The sequence below is a fragment of the Pan troglodytes genome, chromosome 17, assembly GCF_028858775.2.
Source record: "Pan troglodytes isolate AG18354 chromosome 17, NHGRI_mPanTro3-v2.0_pri, whole genome shotgun sequence".
Taxonomy (NCBI): Eukaryota; Metazoa; Chordata; class Mammalia; order Primates; family Hominidae; genus Pan; species Pan troglodytes.
Window position 1 is genome coordinate 21,497,638 of NC_072415.2, and position 26,552 is coordinate 21,524,189.

Sequence of the window (26,552 nt, forward strand, 5' to 3'; positions counted from 1 at the left end):
AAGATGGCACGGACCCAAAGAGAGAGCAATAGCAGGGTTTATTGTGAAGAGCAAAAGGACAAAGCTTCCACAGGGTGGAAGGGGACCCGAGCTGGTTGCCGCTGTTGGCTGGGGTGGCCAGCTTTTATTCCCTTATTGGCCCCTCCCCACCATGTTCTGTTTCTGTCCTATCAGAGTGCCCTTTTTTCAATCCTCTCTGCGATTGGCTACTTTTAGGATCCTGCTGATTGGTGTGTTTTACAGAGCACTGATTAGTGCATTTTACAACCCTCTTGCTAGCTACAGAGCGCTGATTGGTGTGTTTTACAGAGCACTGATTGGTGCATTTTACAATGCTCTTGCTAGCTTCAGAGCACTGATTGGTGCATTTTACAATCCTCTTGTAAGACAGAAAAGTTCTCCAAGTCCCCACTCGAAACAAGAAGTCCAGGTGGCTTCACCTCTCATCAACATGGCCGGATAATTTTTTTATTTTTGTAAAGACGAGGTTTCACCACGTTGCCCAGGCTGGTCTTGAACTCCTGAGATCAAGTGATTTGCCCACCTCAGCCTCCCAAAGTGACACCGCACCCGGCCCGCTGATCACTTAAACACTATCTTCTTTAGACAGAATGTCAAATTTATGTCTATGCTGAAGTTAACAAAAAATATGACTCACTCATTTCAATTTTTTATTAAAATACTTTTTTGTTAATAGGGACAACCAAAGAAAAATACACAATTTTATATGTTGTAGATCATATAAAATACAATAAACATAAACTCTTGGGAATGCAGAATAGATTTCAAAATCTTAAAAGAAGCTTTCATAAAAATAAACTTTAGAAATGTGGCTTATATTTACTGCATTTTTTCAGAAAACTTTCTTTTCTCCATTTTAATGCTACCCTGATTATAAATAATGGTTCAAATTTCTAACATCTTATCAATTTTGCTTTCTGGAATTTTAGAAATCACATGTCTAAATGAAGACCTCTTTTTTATACCACCCTACATAAACACAGAATAGATTTTATTTAAATTACCATTTGATTTGGCACCACTATTGTAAATACAATTTTAGTAATAATTAAATGTTATGGGGGAAAAACTAACAGAAAAACCTGCTAACAAGCACAAGTCTTACTATAAGAAAGGATCTTTTATATATGGCTTTTATGATACCCATTGATTTAAAACCTAGTGCTTTAAAAATCTGGTTATAAAAAAAGTAATAACCTAATTTTTTATTAAAAAAGAAAAAAGAATTTTTACCAAAACTTCAATATAGAAGTGAATGTGCTTAGAATGGTAATACAGGATCTAACTTTTAACCAGGCTATCAACTTCTTGAATATTTACTTTCAATTTGGAAAAATATTGTTATTCAGAACCTGAAATACATTATAAAACTGGAAATGGAATCTTTTAGGTGAATTCTTTCTTTCAAACCCTCATAAATCAGAAAAAATAAGCCAAATTTGAAGGCAAAAGATCTTTACATTTAGGGATAGTTTCTAATGAAAGAAATCAAGATAAGAAAAATCAATTAAAACAATGTGGTTTAAGAAATTATCCTCCTAATGTAGGGGGTGGGAAACAGATATTACATTTTAAAATTTAATGAAGACCTAAAAAATGATAAATGCAGTTTTAAAATATTTGTTGTCATCATTAAGAAAACATTAGGCATGTTGCCAACACACACACAAACATCAAGCCACTCACAGTAGGAAATGACTGAAAAACAGCAGAGTTGAACTGCAGCAGGAGACTGCAGATTCCTTTCAGCTTTCTGTCTAAAGTTCCAGAATACTTTCAGCTCTACAGGTGCTCATGAAGAAGGGGAGCTAAATGTTTTCAAGGCACTTTTAAATGAGGCATTCTAGGTAAAAGGAAGAAAAGGAGACCCTAATGTTTCCCTACCAAAAAATATATCCATGAGCTAAATCTCAACTTTTTAAAAGGCTAAAATATCTTGAATATTCATTAGAGTTATTTGAAAGAGCAGAAAAGGTATTAAGACCTTAATTTATAACAGTTGATCATAATATTACAAATGATCTTTTAACTAACTACTATTCAGATCATGAATAATACAAAATGTGTCCAAGAGCATTATCTATTTTTATATACTAAAATATGTAGACGTATAAAGAGGTATTCCTAAAAAGTTGCTTGTAGTTCAAATATGCACTAGAGCAATTAGCAATTTTGTAAAATTGAGTCTGTAATATAAATATTTATGTTTTAGATTCATGCTTAAAGATTGAGATTTTATTACTATGAAGGGCACATAGTATCTTTATTGAAAGAAACATTTATTGAAACATTATATAAAATGTTGACTAAATTCTGTAGTGTATTTGGAGTGAACATCATCTTGAATAGAGATTTTAAAATTTCATAATCTTAACCTCCGACGATATGATTATACTTGTTTAAAAAGAACATTATATCCAGATATAAACTTAACAAATGAAATATTACAAAATATGAACATAGATAGTTTTGTTTCCCATTATAATTCCCAGCATTTTCACCCTGTCCTGTTCATATGAGTCAATTCTCTTCTTCAATTCCTGTCCCATCAGCCGTCTGCTGAAAAACACTGCTTTGTCTTGGCTAAGGCTGCACGAGTTCAGTCTCGCACTGGCTCAGCCTCCCCTTTCAGCGACACCATTTCCCTACCAGGGTACAAGCTGTTTCCTGGTGCTCTAGGTGGAGTCTGATTTGGCATTCGTTCCCCATCCCTAGTGCTCTTTAAGCTGGTACCTGAAGTCACAGAAACGCTTTTGCTTGCTAATTATTTACCCCAGCAGTGCATTTAAAGCAATTTCATAGGTACACCCTGAAAATCTTGGTAAAGATTCTTCATCACTGCCTATGTCAGCACTTTGGGCAGGGGAAATGGAAGAGAATAGGAAACTTTCTCTAAAGCTTTGTCAACACATGTATTATAGAATGGATTCTACTATGTAAGAGTTCTCAATTATAAAATATGGTAAGCATTTACCTTTTAAAACCAACATAAAAGGGATGAAATTAAGCTTTTTATGATGATATTTTTATATGAGTTATCAGAGTGGTATATCAAATATCTACTCTATTTATAAAATGGATAAAACAAGGCACAATGAGGAATGATGTGCAACTATAAAAACTCAGTGTGCTAACAGTAGCACATGAAGAAATCATAATTCACATCAACATGCTTCTGCTAACATTTTCAAAGCAAAAACCTTTTGGAATGCTAGAGGAAAACCACATCAGACTTCATGTTAAAAACCTCAGATCTTTCAAGGAATTCTCTGCGCACCTGCTTCTCATATGACCAAAGTTGTACATGTATTCAAAGGAAAGGGCTTATTGCTAGGGGGCAATAAAATCAGTAAGAACAGTTATATAATTAAACACATCACTGGCTATGTCATATTTTTAAAAGAAACTTATTCCAAAGTCTTTACAACTTAACTTACTGGGATTCTGATACAAGATACAACCAACAGACTTACAGAATAACTTTTTAAACCTATTATTTTACTAAGTTGCTTTGGTTTGCATTTGTCTTCTTTAAAACATGCAGTTCATACATTTGACAGTTTTACTACCATAGTCAATACATTCTGGACCAATGCACTCGCAGCAGGCATTATGAAACCAGCGATATTTGGATGCTCCCATGGACTCACAGGATATTTTACACTGATGTATGGACATGCAGTCATCAAAATAAACCACAGTACACATGTGTTCTGAAAAACAAAAATTTAAGATTTCAGGGCAAGAAAGAAGAAAAACAAAAAAATGCTTGATTACCTAGTTGAATATTAACAGTTATTTATCTTAGTTCTCTTATTACTGGTCTGTACATGACAAAGATGAGGTACAGGAAAAAAGATCTTCATTTATTAATTACGTTGAGAAGGAAGTCAGATTCTCCCACTCCATCTGAAGAAGACAAAGGGCTTCCTTAGCTTCTTTTATTAGATTTCAGGCTTTGATCGAAAAGTTGGATTATTGGGCTTAAAAACATTTGCTATGTTATACAGCTGTGCTTTTAAACTGGGCATTTCCTTTTTTTTGAGATGGAGTCTCACTCTGTCACCCAGGCTGGAGTGCAGTGGTGCGATCTTGGCTCACTGCAGCCTCCGCCTCCCAGGTTCAAGTGATTCTCTGCCTCAGCCTCCCGAGTAGCTGGGATTACAAGCATGCACCACCACAGCCGGCTAATTTTTATATTTTTAGTAGAGGAATCAGAGAATCCACAGAACTAAGTAGAAAATGATAGATCCATAAGTTAAAAACAGACAACAAATAGAACTGCAAATGCAGGCCAGGCATGGTAGCTCAAGCCTGTAATCCCAACACTTTGGGAGGCCGAGGCAGGTGGATCACCTGAGGCCAGGAGTTTGCAACCAGCCTGGCTAACATGGCGAAACCCTGTCTCTACTAAAAATGAAAAAAATTAACCGGGCATGGTGGTGGGTGCCTGTAACCCCAGCTACTTGGGAGGCTGAGGCAGGAGAATCACTTGAACCTGGGAGGCAGAGGTTGCAGTGAGCCGAGATTGCGCCATTGCACTCCAGCCTGGGCAAGAAGAGTGAAACTCCATTTCAAAAAACAAACAAACAAACAAACAAAAACCTGCAAATGCAGGAGGAGCAGTAGAAAGAGACTGACTCTATCTGGGGGAATAGGTGCCCAGGAAAGATGTCACAGAGAAAAAACTTTAGTTGTGTCTTGAAGACAGCTGGAGTTTCCAGGAATTAGCTTCTTGCTAATTGCTTCATAAATTTAAATAATCTTTGAGCAAAATTTATGAATTATTATTTAATATCTGTTATGTTGATTACTTACATTTTAATAATGGAGAAAATGATAACAAAACATATTATTATTGCATTCCATATGTTTCTAATGTTTTCCAAAATCTAGCATTTGTTTTACAAAGTACTTTAACCTAAAAGGGAATAAGAAATCTTACACTGTCATTTAACAGAAGCTGTTTTGCCTTTTACTATTAATGTTCGAAGCTCACACTGTTTTTTGTTTTCTTGGTTTTTTTTTTTTTTTTTTTTTTTTTTGAGATGGAGTTTTGCTCTATTTGCCCAGGCTGGAGTGCAATGGCGCGATCTCGGCTCACCACAACCTCCACCTCCCAGGCTCAAGCGATTCTCCTGCTTCGGCCTCCCAAGTAGCTGGGATTACAGGCATGTGCTACCACGCCCAGCTAATTTTGTATTTCTAGTAGAGACGAGGTTTCTCATGTTGGTCAGGCTGGTCTCAAACTCCCGACCTCAGGTGATGTGCCCGCCTCAGCCTCTCAAAGTGCTGGGATTACAGGCGTGAGCCACCGCACCCGGCCCGCACTGTTTTATATAGGTAGGAATGTAATGGAGGGCACAACTAATAGTCAAGTAAGAGTACAAATTATACTATTTATACATAATTCACCTCATGTTTTAAGAAATAATTGCAATTTTCATAAGTGCTTTATGCTTCCACAGTAAAATTATATGGTGCCTTTTGTCAAAAAATATCAAAGATTTTATAAAAGTCACATGCTCTTTACATTCCAAAATTATGATATGACCTATCTTCACTAATAAATGCTCTTAAATATGCTTCTGTAATTTGTATAAGTTATTTTCTCACTTAATTCCTTTTCTGACCAACAGCACCCATTTGCAGAGAACTGGCTGGGGTTAGTTTATGCCTGGAAATGAGATGTCTGGAATACCGACTTGCTTATAAAGAAATTTAGCTAATGACTTTGGCATCATTTTGGTACGGGTGCTATTATAAAAATCTGACTTCATGGGATACTCTGAATGTTACCTGACAATGAGCAATATTTTATTAGAGAAGCAGCATTGTTGCTATCTTATGAACAGAATAAAGCCTAGCACAAATAAATACCAGAATTAGGAGCAATTATCTATTTTCCAATACAGTACAGCCTCTGCTGCCAGGAGTATGGAGGAATTCTGACAATATGCTGACATGCCTCTTTATCTTTTTTTTTTTGGTGAGACGGAGTCTTGCTCTGCCACCCAGGCTGGAGTGCAGTGGTGCGATCTTGGTTCACAGCAACCTCCGACTCTCAGGTTCAAGCAATTCTCCTGCCTCGGACTCCCTCGTAGCTAGACTACAGGCGCCCGCCACCACACCCGGCTAATTTTTGTATTCTTAGTAGAGACGGGGTTTCACCATGTTGGTCAGGCTGGTCTCGAACTCTTGACCTCGTGATCCACCTGCCTCGGCCTCCCAAAGTGCTGGGATTACAGGCATGAGCCACCACGCCCAGCTGACATGCCTCTTTATCTACTCAAGGATCGGAGATATTTTTTTTTCTCTTATCCTTCTGGCATGTGCCTGTAGATATGATGGGATCAGGGTTATTGAGTCTAGAATTTATGTGAGATGATACAAATTCAAAACCAAAAAGCTGCTCCAAAAGATGGTCTTATATAGGTTTTATAGATTACATGGACAGACCACATGAGGGGGCGGAATGGAAAAAGTCAACTGTTGGCAGTTACCTTTGTCACTGGAATAAGGCGCGTGAACATTATTGCTGGGGACAGACACATTCTGGTGGTGTGGCTGGTTCACAGTTTCTAAAAATGAAACCAGATTCTCATGATGTGAAAGTTCTTCTGCAACAGGGAAAGAAACGATGTTCCAATTCAACTGAGTATCTCCTTCTGTGAGTGCCCGGAAGAGAGAAGGGATCGGTTCATGCAGCTCCTCCACTGTGCTCTTTGAAGTTGGAGGTGTGTCACTATAATTTCGAGGATTACACATACCTGGGTTGGGGGTAATATCATAAGATTTTGTTAGTTACTGCCTTGCAATCAGAGCTATAACACATTAAAATTATGTAACTTCTAGGATTACACATGGATATTTTCCTAGCTTTTTTTTTTTTTTTTTTTTTTTTTGGCTGGGTGAGCCTAAATGATGATATTCTACCCCAGTAGCTTCAAGCATACTGAACGCTCAGATCTTGTTTTTTAAATACATAATAGGAACCAGAGCTCCTTGGAGGAAAGACTGATTTGAAGGCTGGGTCAGGAAAGTACAAAATGAGCCAGGAACACATTTGTGCCAGAAAGTAAGGAAGTGCACCATGAATGATGGGACATGCTGAAGAGACACAGGAGGACAACTGAAGGGGCTCCTACTGGCTAATAGACAATTTGAGCATTAAAATAATAATAAGCTGAGCGCAGTGGCTCACGCCTATAATCCCAGCACTTTGGGAGGCCAAGGTGGGAGGATCACTTCAGCCCAGGAGTTTGATACCAGCTTAGGCAACATAGCAAAACATCATCTCTACAAAAAATAAAAAATATTAGCTGGGTGTGGTGGTGCATGCCTGTAGCCCCAGCTACTTGGGAGGCTGAGGCGGGAGGATTTCTTGAGCCCAGGAGATAAGGCAGCAGTAAGCTATCATTGTACCACTGGACTCTAGCCTGGGCAACCCCATGTCAATCAATCAATCAATCAATAAAAATGGATTACCATCTTGTAAACAAAACAAGAATCAATGAGTTCTTATATATAAATAAATACAAGAGAAGGGAATGATATTCCTTACCAACTGATAAATGTAGAAGAAAGGAAACAGAAAATCACCATTTGGCACTATCACAGGGGTTTGATTCGGATGGGAATGGTCAATGGATATTAAGTCTGATGGGTGACTGTTAGATAAGAACATACTGATGTATTCTTGGAAAGTTCTCCACAAAATACTAATCACTTACAAAAGGTCATTAATAATGACTTTAATGTGGAGAAGATTGGCGGGCACCAATATGATCAGAAGATCAAAGTTAACATCACCAGTGATGGGAGGTGGTGATGTTGCCAAGAATGTGTGACATAAGTCTGGTCACAAGTAAACATCAGGTACATCAAGGCTGAGGGAAATCCTGTATAATCAAGGTCTGTACTCTTTAACACTGTCAAGAGAAAGACTAAAGGACTGCTTCAGATTGAATGAGTCTGAAGAAACATAACTACTAAACGCATCACATGTTCGTGGATAGGACACTGGGCCAGAAAGAAAGAAGAGGTACCATTGGGACAGCTGGTGACACTGAATGGGGTTTGTGGATTGGGTAGCAATGTTATATTGATATTGGCTTCCTGATTTGGAGGGCTGTATGCCAGTTTTTAGGAGAATATCTTTGTTGTTTGAAAATATAGACTGGAGTGTTTAGTGGTAATGGGACATTGTAAAGCTTGCTTTGCAAAGATTCAAAAAAACATGAATGATCATGTGTGTGCGTGCGTGTGTGTGCATTCACGCGTGTGTGTGTGTCTGTAGGGAGAGGAAGGGTATTGAGCAATGAAGCAAATGCAATGATAAAATGTTTTTGTAAATTGACATAATAATTATACTTATGAGTTACAGTGATGATTCAATACAATCATGAATAATGATCAGATCTGGGTAATTAACACATCCACCATCTCAAACATTTTTGTGTTGGAACATTCAATATCCTTCTTCTAGCTATTTGAAATGTATAATACATTATTGTTAACTATAGTCATCCTATAGAACTACAGAACACTAGAGAACTCATTCCTCCTATCTAGCTGTAATCTTATATCCTTTAACAAATATCTCTCTATCCTCCTGTTCCCCCTACCCTCCTATCCTTCTCAACCTCTACCATCCTCCGTTCTACTTTTTACTCGCATGGAATGAACTCTTTTCTAACTTCCACATATGAGTGAGAACGAGAGCATGTGGTGTTTAACTTTCTGTTCCTGGCTTATTTCACTTAACATAATGTCCTCCAGTTCCATCTATGTTGGCATAAATGACAGAATTTCATGCTTTTTTGTGGATGAATAGCATTCCATTGAGTATAAATACCACATTTTCTTTATGCATTCATCTGTTGTTGGACACCTAGGTTGACTCCACATTTTGGCAATTGTGACTACTGCTGCAATAAACACAGAGGTGCAGATGTCTCTTCGATATACTGATTTCCTTTCCTTAGGATAAATGTATAGTAATGGGATTGCTGGATATGGTAGTTCTATTTGTGGTTTTTTGAGGATGCTCCATACTGTTTTCCATAGTGGCTGTATTAATAACTGGGGAATCTGGGTGAGGGAAAATATAAATCTTTTTATCCTTCTGGCAAATTTCTCTATATTTGAGATTATTTCAAAATGAATTATTAAAAAATAATTTTAGGTCAGACATCATGGCTCATGCCTTTAATCCCAGCACTTTGAGACGCAGAGGTGAGAGGATTGCTTCAAGCTAGGAGTTCAAGACCAGCCAGGACAATATAGTGAGACTCTGTCTTTATCAAAACAAACAAAAAAATTAGCTGAGCATGATGATGCGTGCTTGTAGTCCCAGCTACTCAGGAGGCTGAAGTGGGAGGATCACTTGAGCCCTGGAATTCAAGGTTGCAGTGAACTATGACTGTGCCACTGCACTCCAGCCTGGGTGACAGAGTGAGACCCAGTCTCTAAAAAAAATAAATAGATGGAAATAAAAATAATTTTAAAAGGAGAAAAATGGCAGGAGAGAATCAGAGACAGAGTATAGAAAACTTTTTCAGTGAGTTTTGCTATAAAGGGGCAAGTTGACACAGTGTTTAATCAGCCCCAGCCTTCAAGCTGTCCCAGCTGACACCAAGCGGATCAGAGAGGAGGTATCCCCACAAAACTCAGCCCCAAATGCAGATTTGGGAGCTAAGGAAATGATTCTTGTTCTTTTAAGCCACTATGTTTTGGTGTAGCTTGTTTAGTAGCAATAGTTACTGGAACAGAACCCTCTGTGTTTCTTTTTGTGAGCATTATATAAGCATACCTTATTTTATTGCGCTATATTTTACTGGACTTCATAGATGCTATGTGTTTTATAAATTGAAGGTTTGTGGCAACCCTGCTCTGAGCAAGTCTATCAGTGCCATTTTCCCAATAGCATGTGCCCACTTTGTGTCTCTGTGTCACATTTTGGTAATTCTTGCAATATTTCAAACATTTCATTATTATTATAACTGTTATGGCGATCTGTGATTACTAATCTTTGATGTTACCATTGTAATTGTCTTGCAGCAGCAGGAAGTGCCTCCATATGCAAGCTCAACTGATAACTGTTGTGGTTGTATTCTGACTGCTCCACCAACTGGTCATTCTCCTGTATCTCTCCCTCTCTTTTGGCCTCCTTTTCCCTGAGACACAGCAATATTGAAATAAGACCAATTAGTAAGCGTACTATGGTCTCCAAGTGTTCACGTCTCTCACTTTAAATTAAAAAAGTTAGAAATGTCTGTATGCTCTCTTTCACAGTAAACAAACAACAAACAAATAACCCAGTATTTTTTAAGCCAAAAAAAAGAAAAAGAAGAAGAAAGCTTAGTGAAGATGGCATGTTGAAAGCTAACACAGGCCAAAAGCTAGGCCACTTGTGCCAAACAGCCTAGTTGGGAATGCAAGGGAAAAGTTCTTGAAGGAAATGAAAAGTGTTACTCTGAGCACATGGATGCTAAGAAAGTGAAACAGCCTTATTGCTGATATGGAGAAAGTTTGAGTGGTCTGGATAGATCAAACCAGCCAAAATATTCCCTTAAAGTTCAATCCAGAGCAAGGCCCTCTCTTCAATTATGTGAAGGCTGAGAGAGGTAAAGAAGCTACAGAATAAAAGTCTGAAGCTGGCAGAGATTGGTTCATGAGGTTTAAGGAAAGAAGCCATCTCTATAACATAAAAGTGCAACGAGAAGCAGCAAGTGCTGATGTATAAACTGCAGCAGGTTATTCAGAAGATCCAGCTAAGTCACTGGTGAAGGTGGCTACACCAAACAACAGATATTCAATGTAGATGAAACAACCTTCTATTGTAAGATGATGCTATCTAGGACTTTCCTAGCTAGAAAGAAGTCAATGCCTGGTTTCAAAAGCTTCAAAGAACAGGCTATGTTGTTGGGGGCTAATGCAGCTGGTAACTTTGGGTTGAAGCCAATGCTAATTTACCATTCCAAAAACCCTAGGGCATCCATAAGATTTATGCTAAATCTACCCTGCCTGTACCCTAGAAATGGAACAACAAAGCCTGGATGACAGCACATTTGTTTATAGCATGGTTTACTAAATATTTTAAGTCTACTGTTGAGACCTACTTTTCAGAAAAAATGATTCCTTTCAAATATTACTGCTCATTGACAATGTACCTGGTTACTCAAGAGCTCTGATGAAGACGTACAAGGGGATTAATGTTGCTTTCATTCCTGCTAACACAGCAGCTGTTCTGAAACCCAAGGTTGAGGGAGTCATTTCAACTTGCAAGTCATATTATCTCAGAAATATATCTATCAGTGCCATTTTCCCAATAGCATGTGCTCACTTTGTGTCTCTGTGTCACATTTTGGTAATTCTTGCAATATTTCAAACATTTCATTATTATTATAACTGTTATGGTGATCTGTGATTACTAATCTTTGATGTTACTATCGTAATTGTCTTGCAGCAGCAGGAAGTGCCTCCATATGCAAGCTCAATTGATAACTGTTGTGGTTGTATTCTGACAAGAAATATATCTTGTAAGGTTATAGCTGCCATAGACATGATTCCTCTGACGGATCTGGGCAAACTAAATTGAAAGCCTTCTGGAAAGGATTCACCATTCTAGATGCCATTAGGAACATTCATGATTCATGGGAGGATGTTAAACTATCAACATTATCAGGAGTTTAGAAGAGAAGTTGAGTACAACATTCATGGATGACTTTGAGGGGTTCAAGACTTCAGTGGAGAAAATTACTGAAAATGTAGTGGAAATAGCAAAACAACTAGAATTAGAAGCGGAGTCTGAGGATGTGACTGAATTATTGCAATCTCATTCTAAAACTTGAACAAATGAGGAGTTGCTTCTTATGGATGAACAAAGGAAGTGTTTCTTGAGATGGAATCTACTCCTAGTGAAAATGCTATAAACATTGTTGAAATGACCACAAAGGATTTAGAATATTACATAAACCTAGTTGTTAAAGCAGTGCAGGGTTTCAGGATTGACTCCAATTTTTTATTTTTATTTATTGAGAGAGAGTCTTACTCTATCACCCGAGCTGGAGTGTAGTGGCACAATCATAACTCACTGCAGCATTGAACTCTTGGATTCAAGTGGATCCTCCCACCTAAGCCTCCCAAGTAGCTAGGTCTAGAGGTGTGCACCACCACGCCCAGCTAATTTTTTCCATTTTTTGTAGAGATGGGGTCTCACTATGATGTCCAGGCTTGTCTCAAACTCCTGGCCTGAAGCTATCCTCCTGTCTCAGATTTCCAAAGCTCTGGGTTTATAGACATGAACCACTGCACCCGGCCTAATTTTGAAAGAAGTTCTACTGTGGGTAAAATACTATCAAATAGCATGACATGTAACAGAGAGCTATTTCATGAAAGGAAGAGTCAACTGATGCAGCAAACTTCAGTGTTACCATATTTTAAGAAACTGCCAGCCAGTGTGATGGCTCATGCCTGTAATCTCAGCACTTTGGGGGACTAAGGCTGGAGGATTGCTTGAGGCCAGGAAATTGAGACCAGTCTAGGCAACATAGTGAGACTCCATCTCTATTTAAAAAAAGAAGAAAGAAGGCTGGGCGCAGTGGCTCACGCCTGTAATCCCGGCACTTTGGGAGGCTGACGGGGGCGGATCATGAGATCAGGAGATCGAGACCATCCTGGCTAATGTGGTGAAACCCCGTCTCTACTAAAAATACAAAAAATTAGCCGGGCATGATGGTGGGCACCTGTAGTCCCAGCTACTTGGGAGGCTGAGGCAGGAGAATGGCGTGAACCTGGGGGGCGGAGGTTGCAGTGAACTGAGATCGCGCCACTGCACTCCAGCCTGGGCGACAGAGCGAGACTCCATCTCAAAAAAAAAAAAAAAGAAGAAGAAAGAAACTGTCACAGACACTCCAGCCTTCAGCAACCACCAGCCTGATCAATTAGCAGCCATCAAGATCTAGGCAAGAGCCTCCACCAGCAAAAAGATTACAACTGCCTGAAGGCTTAGATGATTTTTTGCATTTTTTAAACAATAAAGTATTTTGTATTTAAGGTATGTATTTTTTAAGACATAATAAAATTGCACACTTAATAAACTACACTATAGTGTAAAATAACTTTTATATGCACTGGGAAACCAAAGTATTTGCGTGACTCACTTTATTGGGACCTTCACTTTACTGCAGTGATCTGGAACCAAATCAGCAATATTTCCATGGGGTATGGCTATACTTTTGAAAGCTAAATTATGTTTCATTTTTGTTTCGCATCTATTAGGTGTAAGATGGAGTTTCACTTCTTCCTCAGATTAAAAGTTAAAAAAGTTAAACCAAATTTATAAATTCCTGTTTTTATAAATTCAGGGAGGAGAAAAAAAGCCATCTATTTCCTCATTTTGTTAGTTTAAGGATCATGGCAAGAGCTGAGGAGAACAAAGTTGTGTGTGCTCTTCATCACATTTTTCAATACAGCTGAACTTGAATAACTTAGGTTGTATGACAGGATCATGGATTAAATGATCAAATCTGATCCCTTTATTCATAAAAAGAAGAAATAGGTGCAGATAAGTCAAATGACTTGTCCAATATTATGTCATCTAGGATCAGAGCCAAGATCATGATGTAGCCTCCTGATTTCATGTCTACTACTCTTTCTAATAACTACATCCATACGTAATCTTTAAGTGGTATCAAAAAGCAAATAATACTTAGAATGCTCATATTATACAACTATACATAATATAGTCTTCTGCCAAATTTATAAATAAAAATTAGTGGCCAGGTACAGTGGTTCACACCTGTAATCTCAGCACTTTGGGAGGCTGAGGCGGGCACATCACCTGAGGTCAGGAGTTCGAGACCAGCCTGACCAACATGGAGAAACCCTGTCTCTACTAAAAACACAAAATTAGCCTGGCATGGTGGTGCATACCTGTAATCCCAGCTACTCGGGAGGCTGAGGCAGGAGAATCGCTTGAACCCGGGAGGTGGAGGTTGCGGTGAGCCAAGATTGCACCACTGCACTCCAGCCTGGGCAACAAGAGTGAAATTCCATCTCAAAAACAAACAAACAAACAAACAAAAAGCCAAAAAACAAACACACAAAAAAATTAGTAAATAGAGTTGAAGGTAAACAACTGAGTTCAAATGTTATAAAAGCTAAATTTAACATCTACTGAAGACTTTAAAGAAATTTCAGCCAGGCATGGTGACACACGTCTGTAGTCCCAGTCACTTGGGAGGCTGAGGCAGGAAGACTGACAGAGCCCAAAAGTTCCAGGCCAGCCTGGGTAACTCGTGAGACCCTGTCTCTAAAAAACAAACAAATAAATAAATGAAAGCTCATTATCAGATATTTCATTATATCAAAACAATTTGGGGGCAGTTTTGTGCATTTAACAAATTTAGGACAAAAACATTCATAATTTAAATCTCAATATACTGCACTAAAACTAGTAAACCTGATGTCCCTGATTTGCTGATAAAGATACTAAGGTCTTTTCCACTTTCCCTAGCCAACTTCTCCAAATTCTATATGACAAACTTGATAACCATATTCTGTAGCAAATTCACAATGCAGCCTTGTCTCATACATTGATTCTAAAGGTTGAAAACCAGTAAAAGTAGTTACCTTAACATAATCCTATGAAAACTGTTTATGACAGAAGAGGCAGTATGGTAGGACTTCCTTGTTCAATGTCATATTGTCAAAGGACAATACTTCTGATTTTGAGATAAAGTGAACTTTTCTTTGAACTTCATAAAACAGTGAAAACCATGCTACATTTCACATGGCATGACCTGAGAGATGTTCTTGCCAACAAATATTAAACCTAAATCTAATCATTTTCTTATAGTTAACTTCAAATAACTAGAAATACAGAGGGGCAGAGGAACAAGTTAAAGGATACCACAGGAAGCAGTCAAATCCGGAATGTGGGCTATTCTATAGGTCAACTGATACAGTTCCTTCATTGTCAAGTGGCATGACAGAAATGAAAGGAGGGTCAATCTGGATGAAAAACACAACAAGCAGATTCAATACAAGAATTTTGAATTAATTTGAACAAGTGAACTGTAAAAACACTGAGACATCTGGAGAAACCTGATCATGAACTGAATTTTAGATTTCACCAAGAAATTATTGTTAATTTTGTTAGGTGTTACAACAGCATTATGATTAGAAAAGTCAATATCCACCTTTTTTTAGAGATTGACACTGAAAGAAAGTAGGGGTAAAAAGTATTTGCTGTCTGCAATTTGCTTTTTTTTTTTTTTTGAGACAGAGTTTCACTCTTGTTGCCCAGACTAGAGTACAATGGCACGATCTCGGCTCACTGCAGCCTCCACCTCCTGGGTTCAAGTGATTCTCCTGCTTCAGCCTCCCGAGTAGCTGGGACTACAGGCACCCGCCACCACATCCAGCTAATTTTTTTTTTGTATTTTTAGTAGAGATGAAGTTTTGCCATTTTAACTAGGCTGGTCTCAAACTCCTGGCCTCAGGTGATCTGCCCACCTCGGACTCCCAAAGTGCTGGGATTACACATGAGCCATCGCGCCCGGCCTGCAATTTGCTTTTAAATACTTTAGCAAAGAAATAAAAAAGGATAAAGTGAATGTGGCATATTCTGGACCACTGCTGAACCTGCGTGAGGGATATATAGTTCATTATGCTATTCTCTCCACTTCTGTGTATATTTCAATATTTTTATAATAAAAAATTAACGCCAAATTTAATTCCTTTATGGAGAATTATTTTCTTGTTCAGTTTTGTTTTTTCTTGGCATTTCTATGCTTGGAATTTTCTTTCTCTGTAGCACACAAAAATGTTTCAGCATATCTTGAAAACTTATTCTGCTTCTCAATGATATGCTTGAACCCAGTTTCTTTCTTCTCTTCACTTACTGCTTCAGTCAGGATGCTTCATCCCATGCCTCCTGTGTGCTTATCATTCTGCAGCTATCCTTAACTGAACTCCTGGTTAAAGCTATTGCTTCCTTCAACCCATGTTGTTATCTTTCATGGTTTTCTATCCTGTTTTGTTTGATTGATCCTACTAATTCTTTTAGAAACGGTAGGTGAGAAGTAAACTTTGAGTTCTTATTTGTCTAAAAATGTTTCTATTTTACATTCACATTCCTGATAATTTGACAGGTCAAAATAGTTTTCCCACCAACCACTTAAGTCATTGGCCCAGTGATACTGATGAGAAGTCTGATGGCAGTGTGATTTTTAACTTCTTGTATACAAACTCTATTATTCTTTCTGAAATATTTTAGAATATTTTTTAACCTAGAAGTTGTAAAATTTTGTGAAGATGTGCCACATGTAGGTCTTTTTTCACTCATCTTGCTCAGCATTCTGAAGGCTCTTTCAACCTAAGGACTCACTGTTTTTTTTCTCAGCTTTGGTAATTTTTCTTCTACTATTCAATAATTTCTTCCCTCCTTCCTTTTTTCTTTTTTTTAAATTCTTCTGGAGTGCCTATTCTTTCCCTGTTATATTATCTGCCTGTTTTCACTATATTCTATGACACTCCAATAATATTTTCAGACTCTCTTATTATTTTTCCAATTGATTTTTTTTTTTTTTTGAGATGGAGTCTTGCTCTGTCACCCAGGCTGCAGTGCAGTGGTGTGATCTTGGCTCACTGCAAGCTCCGCCTCCTGGGTTCAAGCAATTCTCCTGCCTCCTGAATAGCTGGGATTACAGATGACCACTACCACGCCCGGCTAATTTTTGTATTTTTAGTAGAGACGCGGTTTCACCATGTTGGCCAGGCTGGTCTCGAACTCCTGACCTCAGGTGATCTGCCCGCCTCGATCTCCCAAAACGTTGGGATTACAGGTGTGAGCCACCACACTCGGCTTTTTTTTTTTGTTTTTTTTTGAGACAGATTCTCGCTGTGTTGCTCAGGCTTCAGTGGCACGATCTCGGCTCACTGCAACCTCCGCCTCCCGGGATCAAGCGATTCTCCTGTCTTAGCCTCCTGAGTAGCTGGGACTACAGGCATGCGCCACCACACCTAGCTAATTTTTGTATTTTTAGTAGAGTTGGGGTTTCGCCATATTGGCCAGGCTGGTCTCGAACTCCTGACCTCAGGTGATCCACCCGCCTTGGCCTCCCAAAGTGCTGGGATTACAGGTGTGAGCCACCATGCCCGGCCCCATTTGAATTTTAAATTTGCAAAAGCTTTCTTATTCTGATTGTTTTTCATAATACAGACATGATATTTTGTTAACTTTTTCTAAAAGATAACAATCAGTTTTTAAAAGATTTCTTTTATGTCCTAAATATTTCCTCCTTGGTCTGCTTTTTACTTCGTTCTTTCTTTTAAGCTACACTTATTCTATTTTTCTTTCGCATCTAGTCATTAGGCTGGAGACACCTTCCCTCCCTACAATGCCTGAATGAGGAGGCCTTGCCTGGGTACCAACAACACATCAGTGGCCCTACTTCTTTTCAGCTAGTTCCCTTCAATTTCTCTAGAAAGAAATTCTCCAATTTCTTTTTCCTAGAGAAACTTCTTAATTACTTGGAACTTTTTCTGACGAATGGAGGAGGGAATTGGTTATCAAATCATACAGCTGTTCTACAGACAGATCTTCAAATAATCTTGCTATTTTCAAATTCATTTCTCACACCCACACTCCATAAAGCTGCAACTGGAGCCTCTTTGGGGTTTAGCCGGGAAGGTCACTCATACTCTCACCATAACCCCCTTTTATGCAATTTGTTTTGGTGTTCCTTCCAATCTGTTTACTAAAGAGCAAGCACATCTGGGCCGGGTGTGGTGGCTCATGCCTGTAAATCCCAGCACTTTGGGAGGCTGAGGCAGGTGGATCACCTGAGATCAGGAGTTCAAGACCAGCCTGGCCAACAGGGTGAAACCCCATCTCTACTAAAAATACAAAAATTAGCCAGGCATGGTGGCATGTGCCTGTAGTCCCAGCTACTCGGGAGGCTGAGGCAAGAGAATAGCTTGAACCCAGGAGGCGGAGGTTGCAGTGAGCCAAGGTTGAGCCACTGCACTCCAGCCCGGGCGACAGAGCAAGACTTTGTCTCCAAAAAAAAAAAAAGGGAAAGCACATTTGTCTTTCCTTTTAGATATCTGATGCAGACTCAAATTACAATTGTTCCTTTTATTTATCTTTGTTTTTAGAGTTATTTCCAATCTTATCCCTTTATTTCATTTTACTGGCATCCTAAGTGGAAGGGAAGAAAATATGTGAATTTAGACCATCATATTGAACCAGAAGTCACATTAACTTGAAGGAGTTGGAAAATGTGATCAACCATTACCTGCATATCAATCTACTCATCCATTGATCCATTTCTTCCAGATATTTGTATCCAACTTCCTACAGAACATCGCCACTTGAGAACCTTATAGGCCCCTCAAATTCAACTGTCTCAGTCATCTTCCCTAACATACCTGGGTCTTAGATAAGCTTATCTTGGCTCCCTGTCACAATTTATCCAGTCACATAAACAGAAGCCTAGAGGTTATTCCTGGCTCCCATCACCCCTCAGTTCCCATTTCCAAACTGTCACCAAATTTAATCGAGTTTAACCTTGTAATTATTTTTCTAATGAGGCCACCTCTCTTCATCTCCTCTGCTATCATCCTAGACCAAGCCCCCATTACATTTTGACTGAATTTGGAAACACAATTGTTTAATGGATTTTAAACTGTCTTCCATTCTCTTTAGAAAACTCCAGCTCCTTTAAAACACACATTATTTAATGTTACCATTCCTTTTCCCTCCTTTTGGCTATTATCTTTGTATACTCAGCCATTTCTCCCCTACTTACTAGTAACTTCAATACCTGGATCACTATCTCATTTCCACCACTGGACCCACTGTCATTCTTGACAATTTCAATATTCACATCAAAGATTCACTCAACACTCTGGCTGAAATTTCAATTCCTTAATGATATTGATTTGTAAATCCACCCCACTTTAGCTACCTCATAGGTCAACTTTAATTCCTCCCTTTTCTCAGATCTTATATCCAATTCAAACCAAACTCTGACAGTTTCCCTCCAAAATATTTTCAGAATCTGAGCTCCACCTTTTCCACTGCTATCAGTAATCCTAATCAAATCCACCATAATCTGTTACTTGAACTACTGCAACAGTCTCCTAATTTGTTTCTTCTCTTTACATCCTTAAATCTACCTCCATATAAAAGTCAGAATGATCATTTAAAAGTGTAATTCAAGGCCGGGTGCAGTGGCTCATGCCTGTAATCCCAGCACTTTGGGAGGCCGAGGTGGGTGGATCATGAGGTCAGGAGTTCGAGACCAGCCTGGCCAACATGGTGAAAACCTGTCTCTACTAAAAATACAAAAATTAGCTGGGTGTGGTGGTGCACACCTGTAATTTCAGCCACTCAGGAGGCTGAGGCAGGAGAATCGTTTGAACCTGGGAGGCGGAGTTTGCAGTGGCCAAGATCACACCTCTGCACTCCAGCCTGGGTGACAGAGCAAGACTCCATCTCAAAAAACAAACAAACAAACAAACAAAAAACGTGTAATTCGGATATCACCACCATACACTCTCCAATGAGTTTCCATTATACTTAGGATATAATCCAAACTCCTTTCCATGGTCTCCAAGACCTGGTCCTGACCTACCTCTCTCACTCATCTTTCTCTACCCTTCCCCTTATTTACAAACATCTAGCCATACTGGTCTTTCTGTTCTTCAAACTTGTATATTTAGTCATTGCATGTAAGACATATTTTGATATTAAGTGGTTCACCTCAACCTTTTTGTTATTGGTTATCTAAAGTTGCTGAGAGTTTGTTGGGGAGAGCCTCTTGTTATTTCTTTTTCTTTTCCCAGCCTCTCTTAATTTATTATTTTTCCAACAGACTTTTTTTTTGTTTTTGTTTTTGTTTTTTTTTTTTGAGACAGAGTCTTACTCTGTCACCCAGGCTGGAGTGCGGTCACATGATCTCAGCTCACTGCAATCTCTGTCTCCTGGGTTCAAGCAATTCTCCTGCCTTGGACTCCTAGGAGTAACTGGGATTACAGGCACCCACGACCACGCCCAGCTAATTTTTTTATTTTTAGTAGAGACAAGTTTTCACCATGTTGGCCAGGCGAACTCCTGACCTCAGGTGATCTGCCCGCCTCAGCCTCCCAAAGTGCTGGGATTATAGGTGTGAGCCACCGCACCCAGCCTTTTTTTTTTGAGACAGCGTCTCACTCTGTCACCTAGGCTGGAGTGCAGTGGCCCGATATCGGTTCACTGCAACCTCCGCTTCCTGGGATCAAGTGATTCTCCTGTCTCAGCCTCTTGAGTAGCTGGGACTACAGGCATGCGCCACCACACCTAGCTAATTTTTGTATTTTTAATAGAGACAGGGTTTCACCATGTTGGCCAAGCTGGTCTTGAACTCCTGGCTTCAAGTGATCTGCCTGCCTTGGCCTCCCAAAGTGCTGGGATTACAGGTGTGAGCCACTACTCCCAGCCACCATGCCCAGCCTCCTTTTGTTTTTTCTAAATATGGTTAACTTCCCCAAAAGTTAGAACTTTCCAGTGATGAGGACAAGAAGAAACCAAAGCTGAGATGTATGGTTCATGCAAGTGCTTTCTGTAAATGGAAAAAAAAAAAAAAAAAGACTAAAAATATTATTGAAAGATACCTTTTGATGTAAATAAATATAGTTATTCTAAAGGTATCTTAGAGTTTTAAAAGATAAAGATATCTTAGAGTTACTCTAAAGGTATCATAGAGTTTTAAGTACAACTATGTACTTAAAACGTGCGGATAAGCACAGTGAAGCTTTTGGTGGTGCTAGCAATGTTCTGGTTTTCCGTATGGATGCTAGTAACAGGGGTGTGTAAAGCTCAGGTAAATTTATTTTGCTGTACACTTGTGGGGTATACTTTCTAGATGTATATTTCAAAAATAGGTTGAAAAATATATACCTCTTTACTAGTTGTATGATAAACAACTTGAGGGAGAGCGACTAGGGGTATAAAGAAGGGAGGCATTTCATTATAAGCACCTTCTTGGCATTGCTTGAATTTACTATGTTCAAGGATATGTTCAAGTAGTAATTTTAGTTTTTAAATTATATTTTGAAGAGAAATACATATATGTTAATAGTAGTAGATGCTAAATGCTTTCTTTTCTATATTTTTGCAAAACTTAACATAATACTTGAACCTTAAGTAATCTGCCTAGATATGCAAAATTATTACTTCATGAGTTTTAAAATGCTGAATATATTAATACAATACTCCAGATACATAATTATTGGACAAGGCTATTAAAAATGCTCTTTTCTTTTCCAATTACATAGCTGTGTGAGGCTGTATTTTCTTTCTATACTTCAACCATTACAACACAGCACAAAAGACTGAATTTTTCAGAGTATAGAGGGGTCCTGAGATTAAAAAAAAATGTTTGAGAACAGTTGCATTAGAAGAACAGATGGCAGGGGACTAGCCATAGTAGCTATATCGCTATGGCAAAATGTGCTGGCAGTTACCCAGAAAAGCTGATGGGATTCACAGCATCTGATCAAATAGACCTCATTGTGAGAGGGGTTTGAGAGTAGACACAAGTTTTCATTGCTGGCACTTAGTTTCCTCAGCATGAATACAGGGAGTAAATCAGAATCTCCAGAGGGTGTGTATAGTTTTTTAAAAGAACCAAATCCACATTATAATTGTCTTTTTCTGAAAGCAAAACAACTCCTATTATTTTGAAACTACAGATTACAAAAGAAAGAAACAATTTGGCTGATGATATTAGAAGACACATTGAAGCCAAAAGGACACTGCTGAGAAAAATAATGACTGAAACTGAAAAATGAGGGCATGGCATTGTCTAGGGCAGCTTTCCTTAATCTTTTAAAACCTGGGCTCTGTTTTGATAAACATAAAAATCTCACTACCATCTGTCCTCTCTCAAATTGTCATATTTATACGATGCCTCTAAATGAAGACTCAATGTGTAAAGCCAAGTGTAGTTCAGCTGAGGCAATTTCATAAAGAGCCACAAAAATGCAGTCTAAGTATGCAGTTCTCAGGCAATCTGGCTGAATCCAAAGAGAAAATCTAAGTTCATAGACTACAGCTTTGTCCTCAGTCCCAGTTACCTTTTTGGAGATCATGAAAAATCAGTAGTTGTAAACAATTACTTATTAAAGCCAACATCATTACTAGCTCAAGAGTAACAGTTATCATGGCTACAGATGAAAGCTACTGTGTATATGATGTGATTTTAGAATGATAACCACCTTCACCAGAAGCTGAATAATGTATAACATCTAGAAGCCATGTAACATAATGGATCACGGAGCATGGACACTTGAAGCAAGACTGCGTGGCTGGAACCCTGGCTTTCCTCCATACTAGTTATTTGACCTTAGGAGGTCACTGAGTTCTGGCCATAGTTTCCTCATGTGTGGAACAGATGAGGGAAAATAACACTCTCACACTCTTTAGGTTTGTTGTTAGGACTGAATGAAGTAATACATGGAGAGTGCTTGCCACATACAAGATGCTATAAAAGCATTAGCTATTATTAAGTTTCACAAAATATTCCATGACTGACTAGATCAAATCCAATTTAGACATTGCTACCCTGACATTTTAAAGAATTAAAAATTGTTTTCCTAGACAAAATTCTCTAATGAGCCACACAGTATATAGGGAATGCCTGATGTTAAGAAATCAGGATCTTTTTTTCTCTTCAAGATATCTTTAATCAAAGAAGCAGCAAGTTTTAAAAGTTTACAACTAATTCACTCCATAGTACAGTCTCATCTGAGTTTCTCATTAAAAACAAAGTGATACCATATTTATGGGTAGGAAGAATCAATATTAAAACTTCAATTCTCTACAAATTGATCTATAGATTCAATGCACTTCTAATAAAAATACTAAGAAGTTTTTTTCAAACAAGTCTCTTTATTCTACAAAAGGATACATGGATAGATATATTTCTTTTATATGGAATTGTATTGTCCATTATAGTTTTTTCCTCTGGGATCTATTTTTTAAAAACACTTTAACTTTTATTTTAAGTTCAGGGGTACTTGTGCAGGTTTGTTATATAGATAAACTTGTGATTCAGGGGTTTGGTGTACAGATTATTTCATCACCTGAATACCAAGCATAGTACCCAGTAGTTTTTTTTCTGAACCTCTCCCTCCTCCCACCCTCCACCCTCAAGTAGGCCTCAGTGTCTGTTGTTCCCCTCTTTCTGTCCATGTGTTCTCATTATTTAGCTCAATGAGAACATAATGGTCTTTGGTTTTCTGTTTCTGCGATAGTTTGCTAAGGGTAATGATAATGGCTTCCAGTTCCATCCATGTTCCCGCAAAGGACATGATCGCATTCTTTTTTCTGGCTGCATAGTATTCCATGGTGTGTATGTACCACTCTTTCTTCATCCAGTCTACCATCGATGGGCATTTAGGTTGATTCCATGTCTTTGCTATTGTGAACAGTGCTGAAATGAACATATGTGTCTTTAAGGTAGAATGATTTATATTCCTTTGGGTATATACTGAGTAGTGGGACTGCTGGGTCAAATGGTAGTTCTATTTTTAGTTCTTTGAGGAATCGTTACACTGCTTTCCACAATGGTTGAACTAATTTACACTCCCACCAGCAGTATGTAAGTGTTCCCTTTTCTCCGCAACTTCACCAGCATCTGTTATTTTTTGACTTTTTAATATCATAGCCACTCTGACTGGTGTGAGATAGTATCTCATTGTGGTTTTGATTTGCATTTACGTAATGATTAGTGATATTGAGCATTTTTTCATTTCCCAGGCTCTAGTGATCCTCCAGCCTCAGCCTCCGTAGTAGGTAGGACTACAGGTGTGAGCCACACTGCCCAGCTAATTTTTTTTTTTTTGGTATTTTTTGTAGAGATGGTATTTTGTTAAGTTGCTCAGGCTGGTCTCAAACTCCTAAACTCAGTGATCCACCCATCTTGGTCTCCCAAGGTGCTGGGATTACAGGCATGAGCCACTGCACCTGGCTAGTATGACCATTTAAGTGATATTGATTCTTCCTATCCAAGAGCATAGAATGTTCTTCCATTTGTTTTTGTCATCTCTGATTTCTTTGAAAAGTGTTTTGTAATTCTCATTGTAGAGATCTTTTATCTCACTGGTTAGGTATATTCCTAGGTATTTTATTCTTTTTGTGACAACTGTGAATGGGATTGAGTTCCTAATTTGGCTCTCAGCATGGGTGCTGGTTAGTGTATAAAAACGCTACTGATTTTTGTACATTGATTTTGTACCCCAAAACTTTGCTGAAGTTGTTTATCAGTTCAAGGAGCTTTTGGGCAGAGACTATGGGGTTTTCTAGATATAGAAGCGTGTTGTCTGCAAACAGGGATAGTTTGACTTCCTCTCTTCCTATTTGGATGCCTTTTATTCCTTTCTCTTGCCTCATTGCTCTGGCCAGGACTTCCAATACTATATTAAATAGGAGTGGTGAGAGAGGGCATCCTTGTTTTGTTTTTGTATATTCTGGGTAACAGTCCTTTATTAGATACAACTTTTGTAAATATTTTCTCCTAGTCTGTGGCTGATCTTTTCATTTTCTTTACAGTGTCTTTTGCAGAGTAGAAATTTTTAATTTTAATGAAATTCGGCTTATCAGTTCTTTCTTTCATGTATTGTGCCTTTGGTGTTGTATCTAAAAAGTCACTGCCAGGCTCACGCCTGTAATCCCAGCACTTTGGGAGGCCGAGGTGGGTGGATCACTTGAGCTTAAGAGTTCAAGACCAGCCTGGGCAACATGGCAAAACCCCATCTCTACAAAAAATACAAGAATTAGCCAGGCGTGGTGGCACATGCCTGTAGTCCCAGCTACTTGGGAGGCTGAGGTGGAAGATGGCTTGAGCCTGGGAGGTCAAGGCTACAGTGAGCTGACATCATGCCACTGCACTCCAGCCTGGGCAACAGAGTGGAGATCCTGTCTCAAACAAAACCCCAAAAATTAAAGTCACTGCCAAATCCAAGGTCATTTAGATTTTCTCTTATGTTATCTTCTAGGAGTTTCACAGTATCGTGTTTACATTTATTTAGGTCTGTGATCTACTTTGAGTTAATTTTTGTGAAACAGGTTTGTGTATAGATTCATATTTTGCAGGTGGATGGTCAGTTGTTCCAGCACTGTTTGTTAAAAAGACTATCTTTAGGCCAGGCGCGGTGGCTCATGCCCGTAATCCCAGCACTTTGGGAGGCCGAGGCGGGCGGATCACTTGAGGTCAGGAGTTCGAGACCAACCTGGCCAACATGGTGAAACCCCGTCTCTACTAAAAATACAAAAGTTAGCTGGGCGTGGTGGCGCATGCCTGTAATCCCAGCTACTCCGGAGGCTGAGACAGGAGAATCACTTGAACCCGGGAGGCGGAGGTTGCAGTGAGCTGAGGTCGCACCACTGCACGCCAGCCTGGGCAACAGAGCAAGACTCTGTCTCAAAGAAAAGAAAAACAAAACAGACTATCTTTGCTCCACTGTATTACCTTTGCTCCTTTGTTAAGATCATTTGACTACAGTCATCCCTTGATAGATCTGTGGGGGATTGGTTCCAGGACCCCCCAGGAAACACCAAAATCCATAGATGCTCAAGTCTCTTATATAAAGTGGTATAGTTTTTGCGTATAACCTGCCTACACAAGCCTCGTGAATACTTGAAATAATCTCTAGATTACTTATGATAAATAATACAGTGTAAACATACTGTTAAGTAACATGTAAACAGCTGTTATACTTTATTGTTAAAGGAATGATGACAAGAAAAAAATTCTGTACATGTTCAGTACAGACATAACCATCATAGGCCTAATACTTTTTTTTTTTTTTTTTTTTTTTTTTGGAGACAGGGTCTTGCTCTGTCACCCAGACTGGAATGCAGTGGCACAATCTCAGCTCACTGCAACCTCCACCTCCTAGGCTCAAGCAATCCTCCCACCTTAGCCTCCCAAGTAGCTGGGACTACAGATGTGTGCCACCATGCCTGGCTAATTTTTTTATTTTTTGAAGAGATCACGTTACCTAGGCTGGTCACAAACTCCTGGGCTCAAGCAATCCACCCTCCTCAGCCTCTCAAAGGGGTGAGATTACAGGCGTGAGCCACCATGTCCAGCCCTAACTACATTTTTGATCTGCAGTTGGCTAAATCCAAGAATACAAAACCCAAAGATACAAAGGGCCAGCCGTATATTTATGCGGGTCAGTTTCTGGGCTCTCTATTATGTTCCTTTCATCTATTTGTCTGTTTTTTTGCCATTCCCACACTGTCTTGATTACTGTAGCTTTATAGTAAGTCTTGAAGTCCAGTAGTATCAGTCCTCCAACCTTCTTCTCTCCTTCAATATTGTGTTGGCTATTCTGTGTCTTTTGCCTTTCCATATAAACTTTAGAATCAGTTTGTCAATATCCATAAGATAAATTGCTAGGATTTTTATTGCAATTGCATTAAATCTATAGATGAAGGCCGGGTGTGGTGGCTTACTCCTGTAATCCCA

The 26,552-nt window shown here is 38.9% G+C and overlaps 1 protein-coding gene across 3 annotated transcripts in view; it reads right to left on the minus strand.

The window, feature by feature from the left end:
* Positions 1 to 658: 658 nt before the first annotated feature.
* TWSG1 (twisted gastrulation BMP signaling modulator 1) overlaps positions 659 to 26,552 on the minus strand; it is a 70,392-nt gene continuing 44,498 nt past the window's right edge. Inside the window, exons 4-6 of one of the 3 annotated variants that reach the window (XM_054672033.2) lie at positions 13,960 to 14,082; positions 6,525 to 6,791; positions 659 to 3,734 (exon numbers count right to left, since the gene is read on the minus strand). In XM_054672033.2, coding sequence (XP_054528008.1) covers positions 3,553 to 3,734; positions 6,525 to 6,791; positions 13,960 to 14,082 — 572 coding nt within the window. In that variant the 3' untranslated portion in view covers positions 659 to 3,552. Of the gene's footprint in view, positions 3,735 to 5,923; positions 6,358 to 6,524; positions 6,792 to 13,959; positions 14,083 to 26,552 lie in introns of those variants that run through there. The other 2 variants (XM_063795935.1, XM_001138675.6) reach the window with 2 other exon arrangements.